Source organism: Aptenodytes forsteri, unplaced genomic scaffold (genome assembly GCF_000699145.1).
Source record: "Aptenodytes forsteri isolate BGI_AS27 unplaced genomic scaffold, ASM69914v1 Scaffold326, whole genome shotgun sequence".
NCBI lineage: Eukaryota > Metazoa > Chordata > Aves > Sphenisciformes > Spheniscidae > Aptenodytes > Aptenodytes forsteri.
Window position 1 is genome coordinate 107,949 of NW_008795677.1, and position 20,676 is coordinate 128,624.

At 47.9% G+C, this 20,676-nt stretch overlaps 1 protein-coding gene across 1 annotated transcript in view; it reads left to right on the forward strand.

Moving 5' to 3' along the window:
• Positions 1-6,814: 6,814 nt before the first annotated feature.
• ALPK1 (alpha kinase 1) overlaps positions 6,815-20,676 on the forward strand; it is a 30,667-nt gene continuing 16,805 nt past the window's right edge. The window contains exons 1-2 of the mRNA XM_009282627.1: positions 6,815-6,935; positions 11,724-11,878. Coding sequence (XP_009280902.1) covers positions 6,815-6,935; positions 11,724-11,878 — 276 coding nt within the window. The remainder of the gene's footprint in view (positions 6,936-11,723; positions 11,879-20,676) is intronic.

Below are 20,676 nucleotides of genomic sequence, written 5' to 3' on the forward strand. Positions count from 1 at the left end.
GAGAGTCTTCTACAATTTTTCAGTCTCCCTACAGAAAGCAAGGGGAGACAAAATATCATAATATGGAGGGAAGATGAGACCATAACTCGATCAGCTGGGGTGCAGCTCATCGGTGTCATGATTTCACCCGTCCTCCTTATTTAGCAAGAGACTATACCAGCTTAAAAAGCTCCCTCAAAAATTAGCGTAGCTTCATCGACCTTAGTGAAGCTACGTCTAGATAGGCCACGGTACACCACGAGCTGCTGTGTGCAGTCTTCGTGTTGGGCAGTGAATTACTTGATTAGGACAAGGAGACTGGATTTCATAGAGTCGGAGGTAAGGATTCCTACCCCAGCACGCACGAAAAATGCTGTCCCACCCCGTGGTGTTGGCATGGCTAAAGTGTACGGGAAAGCCTGTTGAATTAGACCGGAGGGAAAAGCTAGAAGTGCAAGTGGTGCAGATACTTGAATTGAAAAACAGCTGTTAAAAAAGAAACACTTTTAAGTACTTTGGTTATTAAAATTGCTTGTAAGAGCAGGCAGAGAAAAGTAGCACACAAAGGTGGATCAGGGTGTGCCGACAAGATTACAAGGGGGTTTCAGAGTTGGGCACCTCTGCTTCTTTAGGCCCAGCGTAGTTTGAGGGTGTTCCTTTCATTTATACTGGCACCGCTCGGAGGGATCCTCCTCCCTTTTCCTCCTACCTTTTCTCTAGTTTGTCCGGCCGGTGGATTTTAGCTTGGCAGACATTTCCAAATGTTATAGGCATGAAAATCAGTATCATTTGCACGGTATCATAATGACCGGCGTGGTTTGGGATTAGGAGGGAGGAGAGCAAGGCATCAAAATGAAAACAGGGCTCAGATTCTAAGCTCCAGTGTAGCACTTAAAATAATTAAAATGTTTATTTGAAAGTCAAAACAGCCTCAGTCATAAATAACTATCCATTCCTCGATTGATTGTGTCGAGTCCCAACCGAGAGCTCTGGGAATAAGGTTTATTTGCTCCCTGTTGGGATTAATCCATAAATGTAGTCTCCACATGGAACTCATCAGGTCTTTGCTTCCTCTTCATTAGTCTCCCTGGAACTGGAGGGTAGCCTGAATAAGATGAAAATTAGGAGAATATATTTTCAGAGAGAAAAGGTCTGGTGACCTCTAATTTGTGTTTCAGGACCATAATGCTGTGGAAAATTTCCCAAATGATGTTGTCTGAGAAACCAATGCTTGTTATGCTTGCCGTATTTGAAGTTTGAATGCGGCAATTACATCTTCTTTTTCTTAAAGCCTCCAAAGCTAATTGCGGTCTTAAACTAGCTAGATTGACTCCCAGGCTTCCTCCTATCCACAGTAGAACTTAAAATTCCTTTCTCTTGACAGATCTTTTGGTCTTCTAGCCCAAGGGCTCCGAAATGTCACAGTATGGCCCATTTCTTATTAAAGAGATCATTTCACTGTAGCCCACCCAATTCCTCCCGCCTTCTTGTTCTGAACCCCAGCTCCAATTAGAGGGCAGCCACAGAAATATACTTTCTCATCCTGAGACCTTTGCAATTTTTTTTTCATCGTATTTGGTGCAAGAAGTTATTTTAATCCAGGCTCCAACCAGAAATGGCACAGATTTTTTTTTCATCATTTCTGTTTTAAAGCGTCTAACAATTACATCAACCATTTAAAAACACTCTGTGCCCAAAGCTGGAGTAAAGGAGCTTTCCTGTCATCAAAAAATGCTTAAGTCCTCAGCCTGATGCAAAATTGTTTTTATTATGTGTTTTGAAAGCGGTAGCTACAGCATTTGTTAGTGCGTCCTTAGAAAGCATTTTTGTCTAGACAGTTTTGCAGCATATCAAGCTGCAATTTTTATCACTTCAAAACTGTAGTCTCCTTAAAGTACTGTTTGTTAGGATTTAACGGTACTTTAAGAAAGCTAATTAGTAAGCACTGAGAGGGTTCTAAAGGCCTCTAGAAGGTTTTGCTCGTTTTGCTCTTCGGCTTTAGTCTCAGGTCCTGTATTTGCCCCAGGTCCGTAAGCTGCATGCTTGGTTATTTTCACGTCCCAGCTGTCATTCAATGCTACAGCTGTCACAAAACACAACTTACAAAGTGGCATCTGCGTAAAGGATGCTGCTATAGTTTAAAGCTCTTCGGTGCATTTTAAGCTGATTTTATGATGCGAGTCATTGCCCCTAGTGATGGGTCTCAAAAGGCTATCTTCCTTCTGAGTACTAATGTACAGTTTATTGCACTTTTCTGTATGGTTCCAGCACTTTGTTGTCACTGCTGTTGTAAATCATTATTTATTACTCTAAGTGTCCTTGCTGTTTATTCAGTTCTTTGGAAAAATGTACTTGAAGAAAAATTTCTCACCTGCTGACATTCATATATCACTGTTATAGATCTGGCAGTTTCCCGGTGAGTTAAATCTTTACAATCCTAGGAAGCCAAGTGCTGTACTTCTGCACTAATTTAAGCTTCCCCGCTAAGCCCCATCAGTTCTTTGTGAGACTCGCAGCCTGTGTGGCTCACAAAGCCACGGGGCCCTCCTGCTTACAGTAAAGACCCAATGTGATCTTCCAGGCTGCAGCACTGCAGGCCTCCAGCCTTTCCACGAGCTGGGTTTAAAAGACTAATTTTGGGCTCTGGACTGCAACATCGATAGATAAGTTGGAGCATGTCTGCAAGCTCCCTTGGATGCTCTTAATGCTATGTTATTTTTTGTAAAGGCAAGTATCCCAGCACTTGTTCGCTTTAGTGCGTCTTCATAGAAATTTGTGTTTATGAACATACGTTTACCAGGGCTGCGAGGTGGCAGTCGAATGCAGGCTTTCTCCGACGTGCTTCTGCATGCTCTTGAAGCAGTCTCCTCCGCTCACTCGGACTGATGTTCGCAGTGGATCTGAGATACGTGTATATGTGCTCGGTGGTTACTAGAGAGGACTCCCTAGAAAACGAGATTTTTGAGAAATCAATTACACAAAGGAATGGAGTCAGGGCCAGATGGCAGGGATGCTTCATCCCAACCTGGGAGGTACTCATGGGACAGCCGCACACTCATTCCCGCAGGGCTGGGTAATCAGATAAATCAATTAACAGATGTCAGTGCAGTTAACAGAGCAAGCAACACTAGCATAGGTGTGTTGCTGTGATTATAGCAGAGGGGGCTGCTTTTCTTTTCCCCGATGGACACCCAGCAACTGGATCAGCTTTTCTAGACCTGGCAGGGTAGGAGGAGAGGACTCTGCTTTTCCCGAGAGTCTGCTTTCTGGGTGTCGTCACCAGGTTCAGATGTCTGTCCTTGCTGACCTGGAGGTGCCTGGGGAGAGGGGACCTTTGTGAACTAGGATGTGGCCTCGGACCTTGTGCTGTGAGCAAATCCCATCAGTGGTGGCCTTTTTTTTAGAACGATCTTTGTCAGTGACAGATAGTTCAGCCCCCGTCTCCTGGCTGGACTTTGGACCACGCTGTAGCTGTGTCTCCAGCCCTGTCTCTGGCCCCGTCTCCTTTTGCTCCTGACGGGAGCCCCTAAATGGGCCCTGTGCCTGATCCATCCCTTTGCCATGTTGGGGGCGATCCCAGCACCCCATTGCCAGCACCCAGCTATGCTCACCTGGCTCAAACCCTGCAGGACGGTGCCCTGCGTGGGGTGGCCCTGCTCGCTCTTACTTGGAGCTTAAAAAGATGGAGAACCCTTTCTGGGTTTTCCTTCTACTTTGTTTCTTAATGTCCTCTACCAGGACAGGGAGAGAAACACTAGGAGAGGCCTTCAGCTACAAATTCTGCAATTTTGGCTTTCTTTTAACTTTGCCGTGCTTAGGAGTTGTATTCTTGGACTGTGTTGATACCTGCCTGTGCACCTGTTTTCTGAAAACACCTCTAAATCCTCTACAATCCAAAGCGATTGGAGAAAAGGAAGGTAGAAATATCAGCTTGGGCCGAGCTATGAAGGGGAGGAAAAATGCCAGAAGTCCCACCTCGATGTTTTGTTGGAGGGATGGGAACTGAACCTGAGTGCAGACGTTAACCTGCTCTCATTATAAGAACTCTGACCTGTATTGTATATTTTATTTGATTGTTTTTCCTGATGGAGGCAAGCATCTCCGAGGTGCCAGGGAGAAAGGACAGGCTCTTTTTTAAGAGCTTTCTGAGCACAGAGTTGATTGCCTGAGAGTCACAAACACAGCAGTGAAACCTGTGCTGTTCTTCAGAGCACTTTTTCACTATAGGGGCTTTTTATTCGTTTATACAGTAGACATCTCGCAGACACTGACAAACTTGACTTCACAGCACCCGAGGTTTCTAGCAGTCCATTGGGTGGCCCAGCAAACAGGCCGGATCTCAGCTGGCATCTCTGTTCCTCTCTCGTGTATGTGACGGTGGAAGGAGAAATGAGGCACAGCGTATGTGACTTGACATCACCAGGACATCAGCAGCAGACCTAAGAACTGAAGCTAGCTCCTCTGTATCTCAGTCCGACACTGTGCCCTTGAGACTCCCTGCATAGGGAGTTGGACTGGATGATCCTTAGGGGTCCCTTCCACCTCGAGATACTCTATGATTCTATTCTGTGATTCTAATTCTTACCAGAGGATGTTTTGTACCCTCCAGAATGTGAAGACTACAGTCTGCTTTTGCAGCTGGTTGTATACTGTGCCAGGACCTTCTCGTGCCATGCTCCGGAGCACAGCTGGAGTAGAAGGAAGCCCGGTCGAGGTGCTCCACTTGTGGTTTGCACAGAAAGAATTGACACCAGCTAAACACCACTGCAATCACAAAGCCAAGCCTCAGATGCTAGGAAATGTTGAGCGTTTAACTGTGTTAGTCTTGCCTAAGTTTTTATCCATGGCTCTGCATCTAGCTGATCTTTTGCTTGTCCACCCTGCTCTCCAGTTGCTCTTACATGCCTGTGCTCCTGTCCTCAGTCTCCCTTTTATGGCTACTTTTTAAATTTCTTCTTTCTCTGACATTTGTCTGCAGAGTCAGTCACAGCCGCACTGACTAGCTCCTGCCTCCAGGCTCTTTGCTGATGAATCCCATCTTTTGCCCTGCTCCACCTGCCCTTCCACGGCAGGCTCTCTGATCCTCTCTGCTTTCGCATGAGTGCATCTCTTTTGCCCTCCGCTTTTCAATCTGGCAGCTTGTTCTTACTTGGTGCCGTTGAGAACGCAGGCTATCTGCCACCAGCTCCGGGATCCAGCGATCCCAGAGCTGCAACAGAAAGGAGAAAAAACTGTCTGGAAATTTAGCTGCTAACATGTAAATCATTTCTAGTCAGCAGAGCAAACTGTGCCTGTATGCGTGTTCCTTTTCACTCCCCTTCCTCCCTCATAGCCTTACTGTTTTCCCCATTTTAGAAATGTTTTCACAGAGGCTGTTTCTGACTACATTGCTTCCAACTGTGGGAGCAGTTTTCTAAGTGAGACCATCACCAAACTGGTGGGAAAAAAACCCAAAGTATATCTTTCATGCTTCGTTTTTGAAAGCTGCTCGACTGTTTTGGCAGATGCTGAGCCAGATAGCTGGGATGGAGATGGTGGGTTTTTTTCTGCATCGCCATTGGCAATGTCATAAGCACCTGAAGGACTTGCAGTGGAAAGGTTACGGCAGGCCAGACAGCCGGGTGAATGTACAGAGAGCTGGCCTTGGATAGAAGTAGTCCAAGCAGACGCTGGCAGACCTCTGCTACTAGGGACTTCCCCCAAAACTACTGCAGTGACTGGAAAGGATTTGGCGTTGGTACCTTGCACATCACGCGTGAGTTGCTTTACAGCGTACCCAAAGCCTGTGCCTGTCTGCTACCAGCTGATCTCCTCAGCCCTGAGCTATGGGTGCTCGTGGGTGCCCCTGGCCCCTGCCCCGAAGGATGCTCAGCAGCACCCGGGCAGTGCCGGTGCCAGGAGCGCTTCCTGAGGGTGGGGGCACGAGGTGGGCAGCCTGGGGAGGCAGAGGGACGGCGTCGGTGCGGGAGATGGGAAGGAGGGGTCATCAGGTTTGGAAAGGCTCCTGAGAGCTGGTCTGATTGTGGGAGACCCGTCTGTGACAAAAACAAGCCTGGTGTGTGTTTGATAAGGTGGTCGAAAGCCCCAGTCCTTTCTGTCTGTCACAGAGCTGGTGAAGCTGCGATCAACTCCAGCGCTCGTCCTGTGGGCCTGAGGCTTTGTGCTAGGTGAGCTCCACCAGCAAAAAGACTTTTCATTCTGGCGGGCTCCTTCAAAGACCGTTTTTGCTCCACTGCCTCGGCCAAACTGTGGTACGATGCCGTGTTATGTGGCAGGAGCAGGGCTAGCGTGAGAGGAGGTGAGAGAGCAGTGTGCTCCTGTGCCCCAGGGTAAAAGAGACGGCCCCTGTGGTCTGGTAAATGCACACAGCATCCTCTGTGAGTTCAGAGCACGCACAGCTCTGCCATTCAATCCCGGCTAACAGTGTGCGACAGCCTGAGCCTCCCAGGTGCAAAGGGCTTCGGCACAGCCTGGCTAGTCACTTCCCTGCTTGGGGTTTCACGGCTCCATTGAAGAGCCCGTCCTTTCTCCCTGGCACCTCGGAGATGTTCGCCTCGCAGTTTGTCACCGAGACCCTGCAGTAATTTCGCACACTCCTCTAATAAAGTCCTCCGAGGCTGTCATGTATTTTCATGTATTTCCCCTATTATTTCTCCCTGCTTGAGCCTTTCAGATAATTGATGATACTTTAGTTAATCATTTTCCCCCTCCTTTGTTCGCCAGGTACCTCAGCCTTGAAGGGATCCTTTTCATTTAGAATCCGTGTCTTCTCTTAAGTAATTGATCACCGTGCACCCGGGGACACCCAATTCACAGCCGAGTGGGATCAGCCTTCATGAATAATCAAAACGCCGTGGCCATGCTGTTGCAGGAGTGCAAGCGAGCTCTGGACGCGCTCCTGTCGGCAAAGGCTGACACGGGCGAGGAAGACGAGCGAGAATACCGGCGGTGCCAAGGTGAGGTCCCCAGGAGAGGCGGCAGGACCACGGGCCCGGGCAGCGGCCGCCGGTCCTCAGCCCTGCCCTATTTTTCTTCTCCTGGCAGATGAGTGTCAAGAGATGCCTGGATTTCGAGGCCATGAATGGGACGCGGGCTACAGGCAGGCAGGGAAAGAAGTCCACTTTGTTGCAGTGAATTGCTGTCAGTTCTAATTTTAGGCTTCAGTAAACATGAGGCTGTAAGGAACAGTTTAGTTTGGGAAGAACAATGCCCAAAAGTTTGCTGATGCACATAAATTTCAGTTATTAAGAAAAAAAGAAAGAAAAAAAAAAGGATGCAACTTCTGAATAAGGGCACAGATTTCCTCTCCTTTCATAGGAACTGGGGGAGGGCCTTTTCTGTTTGTCAGCTTCTCCTAATATATTAAAGAGCTCATTGCCTGAATCTTTATCTTGTAAAATGTGTGTGACCTCTATAAGTGGTGTCCAAAGGAAAAAAAACTTGCAATATCCCTCTTGAAAGGAAAATCCATGCCGGCTAATGGCTGGAATAAATAACCGGGAAAGGAAGCAGTATTTAGCGAGCGCTGTTATAGAAGGGTTCTTCATTTGTTTTAATGCTGGCATTACCCGCTGGAAACCAGCATTTATTTTGGTATTGCCGTGGTCCTTTGAGAGTGGTTTGTAAAAAAAAAATAATTCTTACTTCTTAATTCCAGTGGAAATCCAGTTCCTGTCAATCATGAAAGGATGTAATACACTCGGTTCGGTTTTCTCTAGGTTCAGACTTTCAGAGGGCTACATAACTTCATTGCCACAGCTTTTTTATTCATGAAATAAAAGCCACGTTTGAATTGCTGAACTTGTTTGAATTACACCTTTTTGGTGCAGGGTAGGGAGGTTACGTACTCCTTTCTGCCACACAGATAAACAACTTCAGCAAGTACGGAAGAATATAGTACAGGATGAAGGTGGAATTTCTGGGGGGGAAAACAAAGGCATTAGCAAAAAAAACCCCAAAATCTATTTATGTGCAGGTTTTCCTTTGCATGACACATCTGCAGTACTGTCCATTTTCCAGTTCAGTGTTAATAATGTTTAGTTTTGCTTTGCATGAATGACTCAGCCATAACGTTAATTTGATCTTTAAAATCCTTTGTTTGTCTCGGAGCGCGGAGCCGTTGAGAATATGTTTTTCCGACCATCCTTGTTCTTGCTGGGAGGTCAGCTGCCTTTTTCTGAAGCACCTAAGTCTGTTTGCGGTGGATGGTGGCGTATAGGTTTCTGTTATGGATACTGGAAGATTTTTCTCTTCTTTTTTTGTTTTCAACAAAGGGTACTTTGTTTCCTCATCACAAATTCTTTTAAGTTTTATTATGGCTCCTTAGAATAGGCTCTTGAACTCCTAATCAGGTAGCGCTTTTTTCCCTCATCCTCCTCCCTCCTTTTCTCCTGTTAAATACCACAAAGTATGAGAAATAATCAGTTTAGTTCCAGATAAGGTAAATCAGTGCCCTTATAATCACTCGATTAGACATGGTCCTCCAGGTAAACTGCTTCAGGAAATGGGCGATCAGAGCCAGAAGTGATGCTCAGGCTTTTCCGAGGACCGTGTTCCCATCAGCTGAAAGAAAAATACCCAGCAGTGGGGCGGTGACAGCGACATTAATAACTGCTGGAGCTCTCTGCCTGGGGAAGGCAGGCTCTCGGCTGCGGGGGGACCCTCCCAGCGCAGAGGCGGAGGGGGTTTCTTCGCCCCCCTCTCCTCCCGGGGCTGCCTTTGTTTGCCCCGGCTTTCTCAGACCAGGCGCAGGAGGAACTGAAAGCGAAATATATATAAATGGGGGGGAGAGGGGAGAGGAGGAGCGCATCCTTATCTCGCTCTAGTTGAGGGGGCAGAATGGGTGTTAGATGGGTCTGGATTGCTTTTTTATTTCTTTTTAGGCTAGAAATCGTTCCAATCAACTTCTGTGCTGGTGCAACCTCGGTTAATTAATGAATTTATGTTGCCAGCAGTGAGAACAGCTATCTGTTACAAGAGTAAACTCTTGTCCTGGGAGTTGGATTTTAGCTGAAAGCTGCAGGACTGTTCACACGAGCTCCCCAACTGGTTGGTGTGGTTCTAGTGGATGTTCTTGTGATACAACGTCATTTTATTGTCATTAACACGCTAATTGTGTTTATTTCCATGCAGTGACAACTAGACGTCACAGCGAGGCTCGAAGCGGTATCCTGCTAGGCTTACACGAATGTCCAACCCCAAAGATGACTGAAGGCTCCTAGATTGCCAAATCCTTCTGAAAATATTACCCTGGTTTCCTTTTCTAACCAGCTCGGCAGTAGTGACTGCTGAGGATGCCTCTTTAAAAATCAAAGCTCAATATTAAAGAATTTGGCCATGTTCTTTGTTCTTTAGTGCGTCAAGTAGGAGGGGGATTAAGGTTTAATTAAGGATAATATGGAAAACAGGAACAAGAGGACAGCAGTAATACCTTTATACTTTAGAGAGAACACCAACGTCCATGTTATCCCAACGGTTATTTTCGTAGTTGCTGACACTATTATTTTTTTCCTGTTTTAGTGTTAAGTAAGCGTGAGTTTGTGTGGGAAAGACAGAAGAAGAAGGTAGAGAAGGAGACAGAAAGGCTGTCTGTGTAAGCATCCTATTTCTCTTTCTCTAGATCCCTCCCCAAAATGTCAGTCCTATGGGATCATATGGGGAAACATGTGCTTGCTGTGAGTGCCTTCAGGCCCCCCCCCCCATCTTCCTTTGGAAAAGATTTTGGGAAACTCGGTCCTTCTACACAGGGGGATAAAACCCTCTCTCCGTCGTTTTGCATTCCTTGTGATGAGATGGGTATCCCTGCTCCTGCGCTGATCTTGCAGTGAGAGGTGTGTGGGTGGAATCACGACCTCCTCTCCCCTCCAGCTCTGCCGCTTGGCCACCTTGCCACGGCATGGAGGGCTGAGCCCCTCCAGACACCACTTCAGAAGGGCAGGGAAACGTGGCTGCGCGCGAAGCTGCGATGTGTAACGGAGAGCGTGTCCAGAGCTGCAGCAACAAGTGAGAAAACGTGGGTTGGAAAAAGGGATATCTTTTTAAAGGTGACTTTTGGGAAAAGGGCCCTAAATATCTGACTTGCCACTTTTTCTTAGGAAAAACGGACTGGTGAATGCACTGTAATATAAGCAGGAAATGGACTTTTTATGTAGTGCATTTTCTACAGTCATCCGTAAAGAACTGATTAAAAAATACGTAGTAATACATTTATTGCATTGCCTCGTTAAAGCAATGATGGTCTCTGAGCAGGGTTTTTTCTGGGGATTAATGGCCAGAAGGGGCTAGGTCTGCAGCTGATGATCACCATTAACCCCATCTGGTCAATAATCCTTGTTAATCCACTTTTATTGGCCAGAGAGTCTGCCCGGCCGAGTGGTTAGCACAGCACAGCACGCTCAGGCTGCAGCTTCACCCCCGTTTCAAGGAAAATTAAAACGTGGGCTGCAGCTGAAAGGAAGGGGCAAATCCAAGCCCAGATCTCTAGCTGTGTGCTCCGACGAGCAGTTGCATCCTTAGTCGGGTCAGGTTGGAGATCCAACCGAAGCCGATGGTTATACGGGAAGCGAAGGGCCAGCCCGGGGAGGGAGCAGGGCATGGGCATGGGCCAAACTGCGCTCTTGCCTTGCGTCGCTGGAGGATCAGGGGCCGGGCATGGGAGGTGGGAGTACTTCGCCCTCGTCAAAAAAAAAAAAAAAAAAATCTGTTTTTTGACTCCTTTGTGCTTGGCCTTTCCAGCTGGGAGGGAAGCTGTGCTTTGGGTAGGGTTTGGAAACCCTCGGGTGAAAGGTGTGAGGACTGGGGTTTCCGTGTGGCTCCGGGGTGGCCGTGCCTGGGTGGGAGCACGCCTGGACCACGGGCACCTTCTCCTCTTAACTTCTTTTTAACTTCTGTTGCAAATGCAAGAGAAATGCAGAAGCTCAGGCCAGCTCCTCAGCTAGTGTGAATTACTTGGCTAAGCCGGCTTCAAAGAAGATGCATCAGCTTCAAACAGGGAATCCCATAGCGAGGCTTCAGCTGGTATCTGCCACGCGTCCGTGGGCACTGCCATGTTAACAGCGGTTCCCAGGCATGTGGCTTAAACCATTTTGTCTCGCTACAGCAGTGAGCTCTCTTGTGCTGAGGGAAAGGGTGTCCTGTAGTCTTCGGCTACTGCTTTGAGAGCAGGTTGAGTAACTCAGGCCAACAACTTTTTTTTTTTACTGAATCATCAGTGAAATAATTATTCTCAAGAGCGTATGCTTGTTATTCATTATATCCCTTTAAATCTTTGTCTAATTGCATTATATGGTCCGGGTTTATCTCCCAGTTTGGATGTGGCTTTTCAAGCTGGCTCTGCCACTGTCACCAGCAAGCCCTGAGGAAGGGGGACAGGTCTTCTGCGCTGTTGGCCCCGTTTGCTCTGCCAGGAGTCCCCTCCTCACACGGGGGAACAGGTTTCCTCCTGTCTCTCTTGGAGTAGCTCTTCACGCCCAGCCAGCCACCAGCCGGTGTGACTTCCTGCTAAAAGCCTTTTTAATGGCTGATGGCTCCCATTTACCTGGAGGGCAGAGCAGCCAAGGGTAACGGATGACAGGCGAGCTTGCCTTCCCTCCCGATGAGGCTGGTGGTAAGAGCTAAGAGCTGGTAGCAACTGGGAAAAGGTCGGAGAGGGAGGGGAGGTATGCTTTTTGCAGGGTAGGTGCTCTGTCGTAAGTGTTGCGGCTGAACCCGCTGCAATATCTTTACCTGCTCTTTGACCTTTTCAGCTTTGCTTCCTGAGGACTTGAGGACCCTTCTGGAGGAGGCAAAGGAAATGAAGTGGCCCTTTGTGCCAGAGAAGTGGCAATACAAACAAGACCTCGGCCCAGAAGACAAAACAAACCTGCAAGATATGATCAGCACGAGGCTCCCCGATTTACTGGTATGAAGCTCAACACACCTGTTGCGTAAAATGTCCCACTGAGGTGCTTGAGGGTACGCAGAGCCCTGGTAGGTACTATCGCCTGTGGGTTCAAGGGCTTGTTTTTCTGCACGGTGGCAGCAGCTGGTGAGGAACTGCTTGGCAAGCAGAGGTGAGCGAGTCTGTGTTGGGATGGGGCTGCTCACAAAGGCCAAAGAGCCAAAGTAGATTTGTGACACTTATTTGTTTCGGTCCTCAGACAAGAGAGGGTCCCAGAAGCTCCATATAGTTTCCCATTTTTTTCATTAGAGTTGCTATGAAGCAACATGTGTGAATCACTGTTTCCTCCTCCTCGTGAGACAGTTCGTCTCCATGTCACCCCTGCATCTTCCAAGGGAAGGAAAGTCCTGCCCTCTGCTGCCACTGCAACCAAGCCAAGGTTGTGAGATCAGTGGGAGCTCTGCCTCGGGGTTAGGCTTCTGGTCGGTTGGCTACGTAGCTCGTGGCGGATGGCTGTGCAACACCACGCAAGGCTGTTGGTTTGAGGCCTTGCTGGTACCTGCAGTTTTATGGGCTCTCCCAGTGCAGGGAAGATAAAATGGATTCAAGTGGTAAAGTTTTGAGTGTGTCCAGGCGTTCGGCTGTCACTGTGCAAGGAAAAAAGTGCCTAGATAGTAACGACAAAGACATTGCGGAGCGGAGGGCACTGGCTCTGCCCTGTCTAGAAGTGATCCCAGAGGTATATAGAGATTGTCTATGCATTGAGCACCTTGCAGAACAACCACCTCGTTCACTGAAACATGCAGCGATGACTTTGACTGCATTTATGCTGTTTCTGCTCACTTTCATGCTCAGCCCACACTAGTTTGGGCCCTTGCTTTGTCTGTTCCTCTGGTTTCACACGGCAGTTCTGTTTCTGTTTCCACTAAGGTAATGTTTACCTCTTCCCTGAAGAACTGGCATTGTAAGAAAATGCCCAATGTTTACATAAAGTTTTAAAAACCCTACGAATTTGACAAGAATGCTGTGCCTTGTAATTCAGCACTGCTAGGAGGCAATGAGGATTACTCACTTTAGTAGGGTTTGCACAATTCGTCACCTGCTTTTCTTTTTTCAAGAAAATTACTTGACAGGATCCCTTTGAGGACCAAAGCTGGCCAAAACCTAGGCAGGAAAGGCAACAATTTAATGTGACTTCTCCTGTGAGTAAACGATACTTGGCTGCATAAGGAGTTGCAGGACCCAAAAGGTGCTTGGGGATCCCACCCTGTAAGGTGATGAGTTTGAGCTTAAAGATTAGAAAGCGGCAAGAAATGTGGATTGCTTTTTGCTTTTCTCGTTTTCTCGGAGGCATGTCAGACATGACTTGTAGCAAATAGAGGACTCCCTTTTCACTGGTAAACGTAATATCTAGGCTAATGAATATCCCTTTGGCAGGACAGACATAAAGTAAAGATGAGTTTTGTGAGGGTTTGGGGTTTTTTTTTCTTACTGTGGTGCATGTCTGAAGCCAGCACAGTCCCATTCCTTGTGGGAAGGGGCAGTCTGGCCTGAAAATCTGGGGTTTGGGGCAGGGAGGTCTGGCCCTGCTGAAATCCCAGCTGCGAAACTGCTGTTAACTCCGAGGTGGCCAGGAGATTTCACCTGCTTCGGAGAGAGCCCTGCCCAAGGAAGGCCGGCAAGTTTTGTTCGAGGACGACGATTGCTTTGAATAGCACTGAGCAATGAGAAGCTCAGAAAAGCCAACTGCAGGGCTGGGAGGCGTCAGCCCCAGCATCCCCTCGCCAGCATCCCACGTCGCAGGGATCCTGAATTTGCTTGCGGAGGGGGGGGCGGGGAGCGGCTGCTTCTTGGGTATTTATTTTCTTTTTCTCTTTGGTGTGTGTGGCCTTAGACAGAAATTTATGGCAGAGGTTGACCTCCTTTACAATCCCCACGCAGCGCTCTAACTTTGGAGCGTTTGTCTGCTCTCTCCCAGGATAAACACCTGCAGTAAACTCCCTGAGAGACCTGGCTAGATGGGAGATTAATGTGGCTGTAATAGTGGAGCAGTGTTTGCAGCATTATGCCCTCTCCCCAGGTAGATGGATCTTTTCTGAGATGATACCAATTATTTATTGCTGAAACATCTGTTGATAACTGCAGCTGCCCTTGTTAAACAAAGCATATCATGGGGTCATAGACTATAGGGACCTAAAATCCTACCGCATGCTAGTTTTAGACTATTCACCGACACCCCCTGAAGTCCATTGGTTACCGTTGTCTTCAGTGTTTCATCCTGTGGTTGAAAATACTTTGTAAACGTTGTGCTGCCTTTCCCCATGTGCTTTGAAGTATTATTTCATCTTCATCGGTAATTTATATTCCAGTGCCATTGTACCATGGGAAAAAGGGAAAACCTTTTTTGTTTTCCATTTAATTGTAGATAGACTGACATTTTGACCTGTATTATTAGTATTAGTCAGGAAAAGGGATTTTTTTCCCCTTCATCCATTCCTTTCCCCCCCCCTCCCTTTTTTTTTTAAATAAAGTTTCAAGGCAGAGCAAAGGCTGCTTCAGTTCTTTGAATAAAAAGCTGGGGGGAAATGAGGCTGAAGAGAAGTGATTACAGTGTGATGAGGAAAGATAAAAGTCTGAGCAACTTTTTTCTTCTTTTTTTTTTTTTTTTTTTTGGCATGAGGGACAGAAGGATAATCTAATTCCCTGGAGGAAAAAAAAATAAGTCTTTGTCAATTTATTGTTCAGAAAAACCTTTAAAATTTTTCATCTCTGTTTATTTTATTTTGCCATGCTTAGAATAAGCTCATAAACCGTAATTCATTACATTTAGAAAGTGCTTTGAGATCCATGAATGAAAGGCACTTCATTACCATAACACACTGGTGGTGTTACGAGGAGGCAGAGCTGGCTACCAGGGCTCACCATGAGGATGTTTTACTCTGTGAGTAGGCTGAAAAGCTCCATGAGACCAGCACAGTGAGTAAGCGGATTAGGTTTTGGCTTCAAGGGTTTGCCTTAGTGTTGCACTTTAAAAAGTGGGATACCCGTTGCTGGCGGCTGCACGCTAGTTTGACACATCAAGAAAGCAAAGCCACCTGCACCTGCAGCCTTTTAAAGTGCTCTTCTTCGCCTTTGCTGTGGGATGCTCATTACTTCTGCACGCTGGCCGAAGCAGTAGGAAGGCATGGCAAAACCAGCTGGGGGGGGGGCAGGGGGTAGTGGCAAGCCAGGCTTTCCTCAGCGCTCTCCCGCTTCAGCCTCGGTTCAATGGGAACCACGCTGCTGCCGGAGCAGGGCTCAGGGCAGATTTTGGCAATGTACGTAAACTTATCATTTTTTTCCCCCCCCTCTCTCCACTATGTGAAATTACTAAACCTCCCTAGGGATTTTAAGGCAACAGATTTACTGTAATCCTTGAGGCAAACCAGCACTTCTGGTTTTACAAAATCTTTGCATCTTATAGAAGGTGGGGTTTTTTGATTTGGTTCCCCGCCCCCCCCGCCTCCCCGCCGGGGATTCACCGACCAATATAAAGGCCACCCCGGTTCAACAAGCTCAGCATACCGTTTTCCACGTTTTCCTCGCAAGTTTTAATAGAGCCTCCCGGTCGGCTGCCATCGGCTAGCAAACCAAGCCCATCCTGCAGCCCCCGACTCAGCCTGAACGCCCCTTTGGTGGGACTCTGCGCTAAGACTTGAAGGGTGATAACCAACCAACATGTGTCCAAAGCAAAAACTGGGAAGCACTGGGATTTTTGTTTTTAACAAATCAAAGCAAAATCAGAACTGTAACAGCATCCTTGCTGGCGAGTATAAATAAGGAGGGATTACTTTTTCTCCCTAAATACCACACGCGCTGTGGGGTTCGGACTGGGGCTGCAGATCCGAAAGGGAGGCTGCCAGGAAGGTTACCCTTCCTGCAAATCTTGGCTATCCCAAGGGATGGAAATAGCCTTACGCTCGGTGACCAGCCAATAGAGGGCAACATGCCCATGTACACGCAGGCTTTGATCCCACAAACCCTGTTGTGGGTTTCATTGAAGGACAACTCTATGCACACAAGTAGTTCTCTTGTGGGATGATTCGTGCCACATTAATATTTTAATTATTTTTTTGCAAGATCGGAGCCCGTTTGCAAACCCATTGTAATGATGTGGGGCTTTACTTCATTTTTATCGTACGCATCACTAGTTGCTGCATCCAGGCTCAGGCATTGAGCCATGGACCAGGATCTGCTGGGATAGGTACAGTGCGAATACAAAAGGAAAAGCCCCCAGGAGCAGGGCTCCTGCAGGTCCCTCTGTACCCGCTGCAGGGAGCTGTGCAGGCTGACCCCGTGCTCCCTGCCGTGGATGGGGGAGCGCGGATCCTGGCCCTGCTGGCACAGAATCTCATGGGAGTTAATGGGAATATTGAAAAGAGTGGAAAATAAGGCCCCGCAGCCCTTGCCTGGGCCTTGGCTAATTACGTGCTGATGGATTGCCATTAGGGAAACCATTCTGAGGGACGTGCCCTAACTACCCTTAGGTGTGTGTGTGGCACTTAAGAGCTGGGAGCCTTTGAAAAAGAACTAAAGAGGGGGCTGAGGATTTAGTTTTCTCCTCCTTCTAACTGTTGATGTGGTAACAGGAGAATTAAAGCCCTAAATCATAGCCCTGGGATCTCGGTTGTTCAGGCTGACCTTTTGCTACCTGCCTCATAAGAGCTCTTCTTGGGTGATCCCAGTGAAACGGAGAGTGATGTAAGGGAAAGCTGTGGCTGTGGGCTGAATTCAGCCGGAGAGGGAATCCGTGGCACCCCAGCCTCCCTTACGCTGTGCAATCCCTGACGCTTTGTAAATGAGAAGTATCAGAGATCAGGTGCAGGCAGGAGAGCTTCAGCTTTCCAGGCTGACCGCCCTGACGCCGCCAGCGCGCAACGCTGCAAAGCACTCGGTCTTCCGCTGCCTATGTGGGAAAACTACAGCAGAATTTATGAATTTAGAACCCCAAATAAAAAAATGGGAAGTCTGATCCTGGCTACCTGTAGGGCTGTCAGTTCACTTTGCTCATGGGTAGGATTTCCCCTTCTCAGATGCAGCTTCATGGAGTATTTCCTCCCTGGAAAAGGCTTTAAATGTTGTATTACTGAGATTGCTATGTTGTGCTTTCCTTCCAAATTAAACTACTTCTCAAATGGATTGATGTTTTGAGGACACAGATTTAGGAAAGAGACTCTTGGATTTTTGGCTGATTATAATGGTCTTGATGCCGCCCTCTCGGGCGGGTTCTGGCACTGGCACTTAGCTATTTTTAAGTATTAAAATATCCCCTTCAACACAGTATTTTAACGTACCACAGGGGATTGCCACAATAGTTTATAAATAGTCTAGAGCTTGAGCACAGCAGGACAGATCAGGACCACGAAATGATTGTTGCACCTATCCTTGGTAATAATTAAGAACAGGCACTCCTGCAGATGGCTGCGGTCCCCCAAATCCCTGCTGCCTTGTCAGATACGTGAGGCCCCCAGGAACTCCCCCTCGAGGAGCTTCCTCGGCACTTTAAAGGGTTCTGCTTCTGTCCTCGCCCCAAAATGCCGCTGTTCAGCAGCCAGAGCCTCCTGCTGCTTTCCTCCCTGCTGAGACTGCTCAAATTCATCACACAGATGGTTCTCCCGCTTGCCCCCACGGGTAGGTGCACTCCCTTCATTACCGCAACCCAGTGCTGAGAGCTACATGCCAACAGCAGCTTGATCAGGGATGGTGCCCTCTCTGCTTTGCGTTGATGGGCTGCGGGAGGCCCTCTCCGTCCTGAAAGGGACGGAGCTGGTCCTGCCAGCGGGACTCTCCAGGCACCGGTCTGCTGGAGCTCTGCTTCCTGCAAGCAGCAGTGGCCCTCAGTTAGAGGGTCGAAGCCGAGAGCAGCACGTGGAACATCCCAACAGCAGTAAAATGAAATCAGTGGCAAGTTAAACTGCAGAAAAGAGGGGCTCGGGGGTTATTCTCGCTCTAGTACTTTCTCAGTTGGTGAAGCAAGATGTGGTCGGTTGTAAAAAACTGACCCATTCTGTGGTGTTTTGAGCTGCTAATAATGGACCTAATGCTGCTCCCATTGAATAAACACCCAACTCTCCATTGGCTTCAGGATGAATAACTTGAGCTAATTAACAGCTTCAGAAGCTCAAGCCATTAAACGGGGTCCTCCGCTGCTCTGAGCAGAGAGGAAAGTGTCCAGGAGCTTCTTATTCCTCAGTCTGCAGCTATTTACTGTGTGACTTGACTGTCCCGTGTTTCAAGCGTATCCATCTGCACCTCGCGGACATGCTTTCTTCTGCCCATCACAGAGGTGGTAGGAGGCTTAATTCCTTGTTATTTGTCGAGTGGGCTTTGATTGCCAGCTGAAAGGCAGAGATTGATAGAGAAGTCCCGTGTGGTGACAGCAGCTTTGGTCTCTTGGAAAGACAGGCTTTGCTAACAGCGCGTGGGGTAAAAGGGTGAAAGACTTCAGCCAAATCCATTGGTGTTGTGACTCTGTGTTTAATCTGACAGGGGATGAACGTAGGGGGAAAGAAAACCGGGCAATTTGTTAGGGTTCAGTGAAGTGCTAACTAGGAACAGCTCTTGGGAGAGAACTGGAAGCACCTGGAAGTACATGCCACTGAAACTCCTGCCCTGTGCACAGAATTAGAAATTCTTTGTTGACTGCTCTTATATTTTGGGGTTTTTTTTAAGATTTTAAACCTCAACTGCAGTTACAAATGAAACAAAGACTGAAACAGTCTGAGACGAATGGATATAAGCAAACACAGAAATGCAGAGCGTCTGCAAAACTGCAGGGACACTCTGAAAATTAAATGATTCCTGCCCCTGCTTTCTAACCTCGCCGCTTGCCGAGGCGTTTTTCCAAAGGGGACCCTCCCGAGCCCGCAGGCTTGGGGTGGGGGGTTGCCTCCGGGATCCTCACTTTATAAAGAGGGCAGAGAGAGTGAAATAAATATTTCATTTATTTAATGGATATAAGCAAACACAGAAATGCAGAGCGTCTGCAAAACTGCAGGGACACTCTGAAAATTAAATGATTCCTGCCCCTGCTTTCTAACCTCGCCGCTTGCCGAGGCGTTTTTCCAAAGGGGACCCTCCCGAGCCCGCAGGCTTGGGGCGGGCGCGGTTGCCTAGGATCCTCACTTTATAAAGAAGGCAGAGAGAGTGGATTAAATATTTCATTTATTTGGGCTTGTAATTCCTCTTACCTCAGCTGCCACATAAAGATTTTCCCCTATTTTCTTCCCCTCCTCCTCGTCCTCATTCACTATGCACCAATAATTTCCCTTTGACGCTTTCCTGCCAGTCCTAGTGCCAGATGGCCCCGGTTCTGAGCTTCTCCCCTCTCTTGGGAGCGGCCCCCATTGTCAATGCAAAGGAGGCGTCGTGGCTTTGAACCCAAAGCTGGGACCCAAACTTCAGCCCCGGTGTGAGGAGGAGCTAACCCACTAATGCAGGAAACCATGCAAACAGCACACCCTCCCACTCATCGCCATTAAGGAAAAAAACCCTTCACTAAAGGCTGTTTTGCATTTTCCCCAATGGTCCATGTATAGAAATCTGGTGCAAATTTAATTCTCTCACCACCTGATTCCACTTCCCAGCCGCGAGGTTCCCTTTGTGTCATAAACTCAATTAGACATACGCATTTCACATCATGGACACAGATGTGAAAACAAAGTGGGCACGTACCTCGCTCTTTCTCTCTCTCTCTCTCTGTGTAGATGCACCTACACCGGCTTTAAAGCGATAAAGAAAGTGAGTAAATCTGTTTAGGGCGCTAGCCCGCTACGCAGAACAAAGTCTCCGGCTGCGGCGGGCGGCGCTGAGTTTCTGATTGTGTTGGGGTAGGCTGTGACATCTTGGAAGGCAATAGGGTTTCCCTGGGTCTGGGCTGGGTCACGGGGAGCCGCTCCCCCGCTTCATTTCAGAGTGGCATGGGGAGGGTCTTTGTGCGTGGTTTGGGTGCGTGCCCGGCACGCCGGTGCATTAGCTGTAGGTGCTGAGGAATTTTCCAGCCACACGAGTTGGCAGGGAATGAAAGGAGCGGGTATTAATTTCTCGGTGTACTGCTCGGAACAGGGGGGACGTAATTGCAAAGATTGACATCGAACCGTGTTTCTGTGTGCCACACAGCATGCAGCCCTGCCTTTTAAAAAAAAATAGCCGAGTTTCTCTCCCTGGCTTGACTTTTCTACATTTTGTGTCCATTTGGGTTTGGAGAGGGACACAAGAGGTTTCGGCATTGAGCGGAGAGTTAAATTATGCAGCTGCAAGACTGCCAAGCCCTTCAGAATAGGATGCTTCGTTTAGATTTTCCACAATGCTATTGAAGTGCTTATTTTCCTCCTGAAGAGACACAAACAGATGCAAACTTCTGTAAACACTTTAGAAATGAATTCAGTGAGTTTGGCCTCTCAGCAGTGCTCAATAGCTGACAGAAAAATGTCTAATTAGTGCAAGTGGAAATAATAGGGCCACTTGGATTCCTTCCATCCTCCTCCAAGTCTACTTTTCCTAGGAACTCAAAGGCCCTTTTGTTTGGTAGGTCACCCTCTCTCAGGCTTTTGTGCTCCAATCTATTAAAGGGAGAAGGGGAGGAAAAAAAAATAGATTAGGCGATGCTCTGTGCTTAAATATATGGCCTGTTGATGAGCATTTCGAATGGCTGGTTTGCAGTGTCAGTTTACAGGTGCTTGGAGAGGGGGATTCCTCCATTGTTGGCCGGCACAAGCGGAGCTGTGCGTGCCCGGCTCCAGGAATCCTTTTCAAGTGCCATCCTTTTAGAAAATCCAACT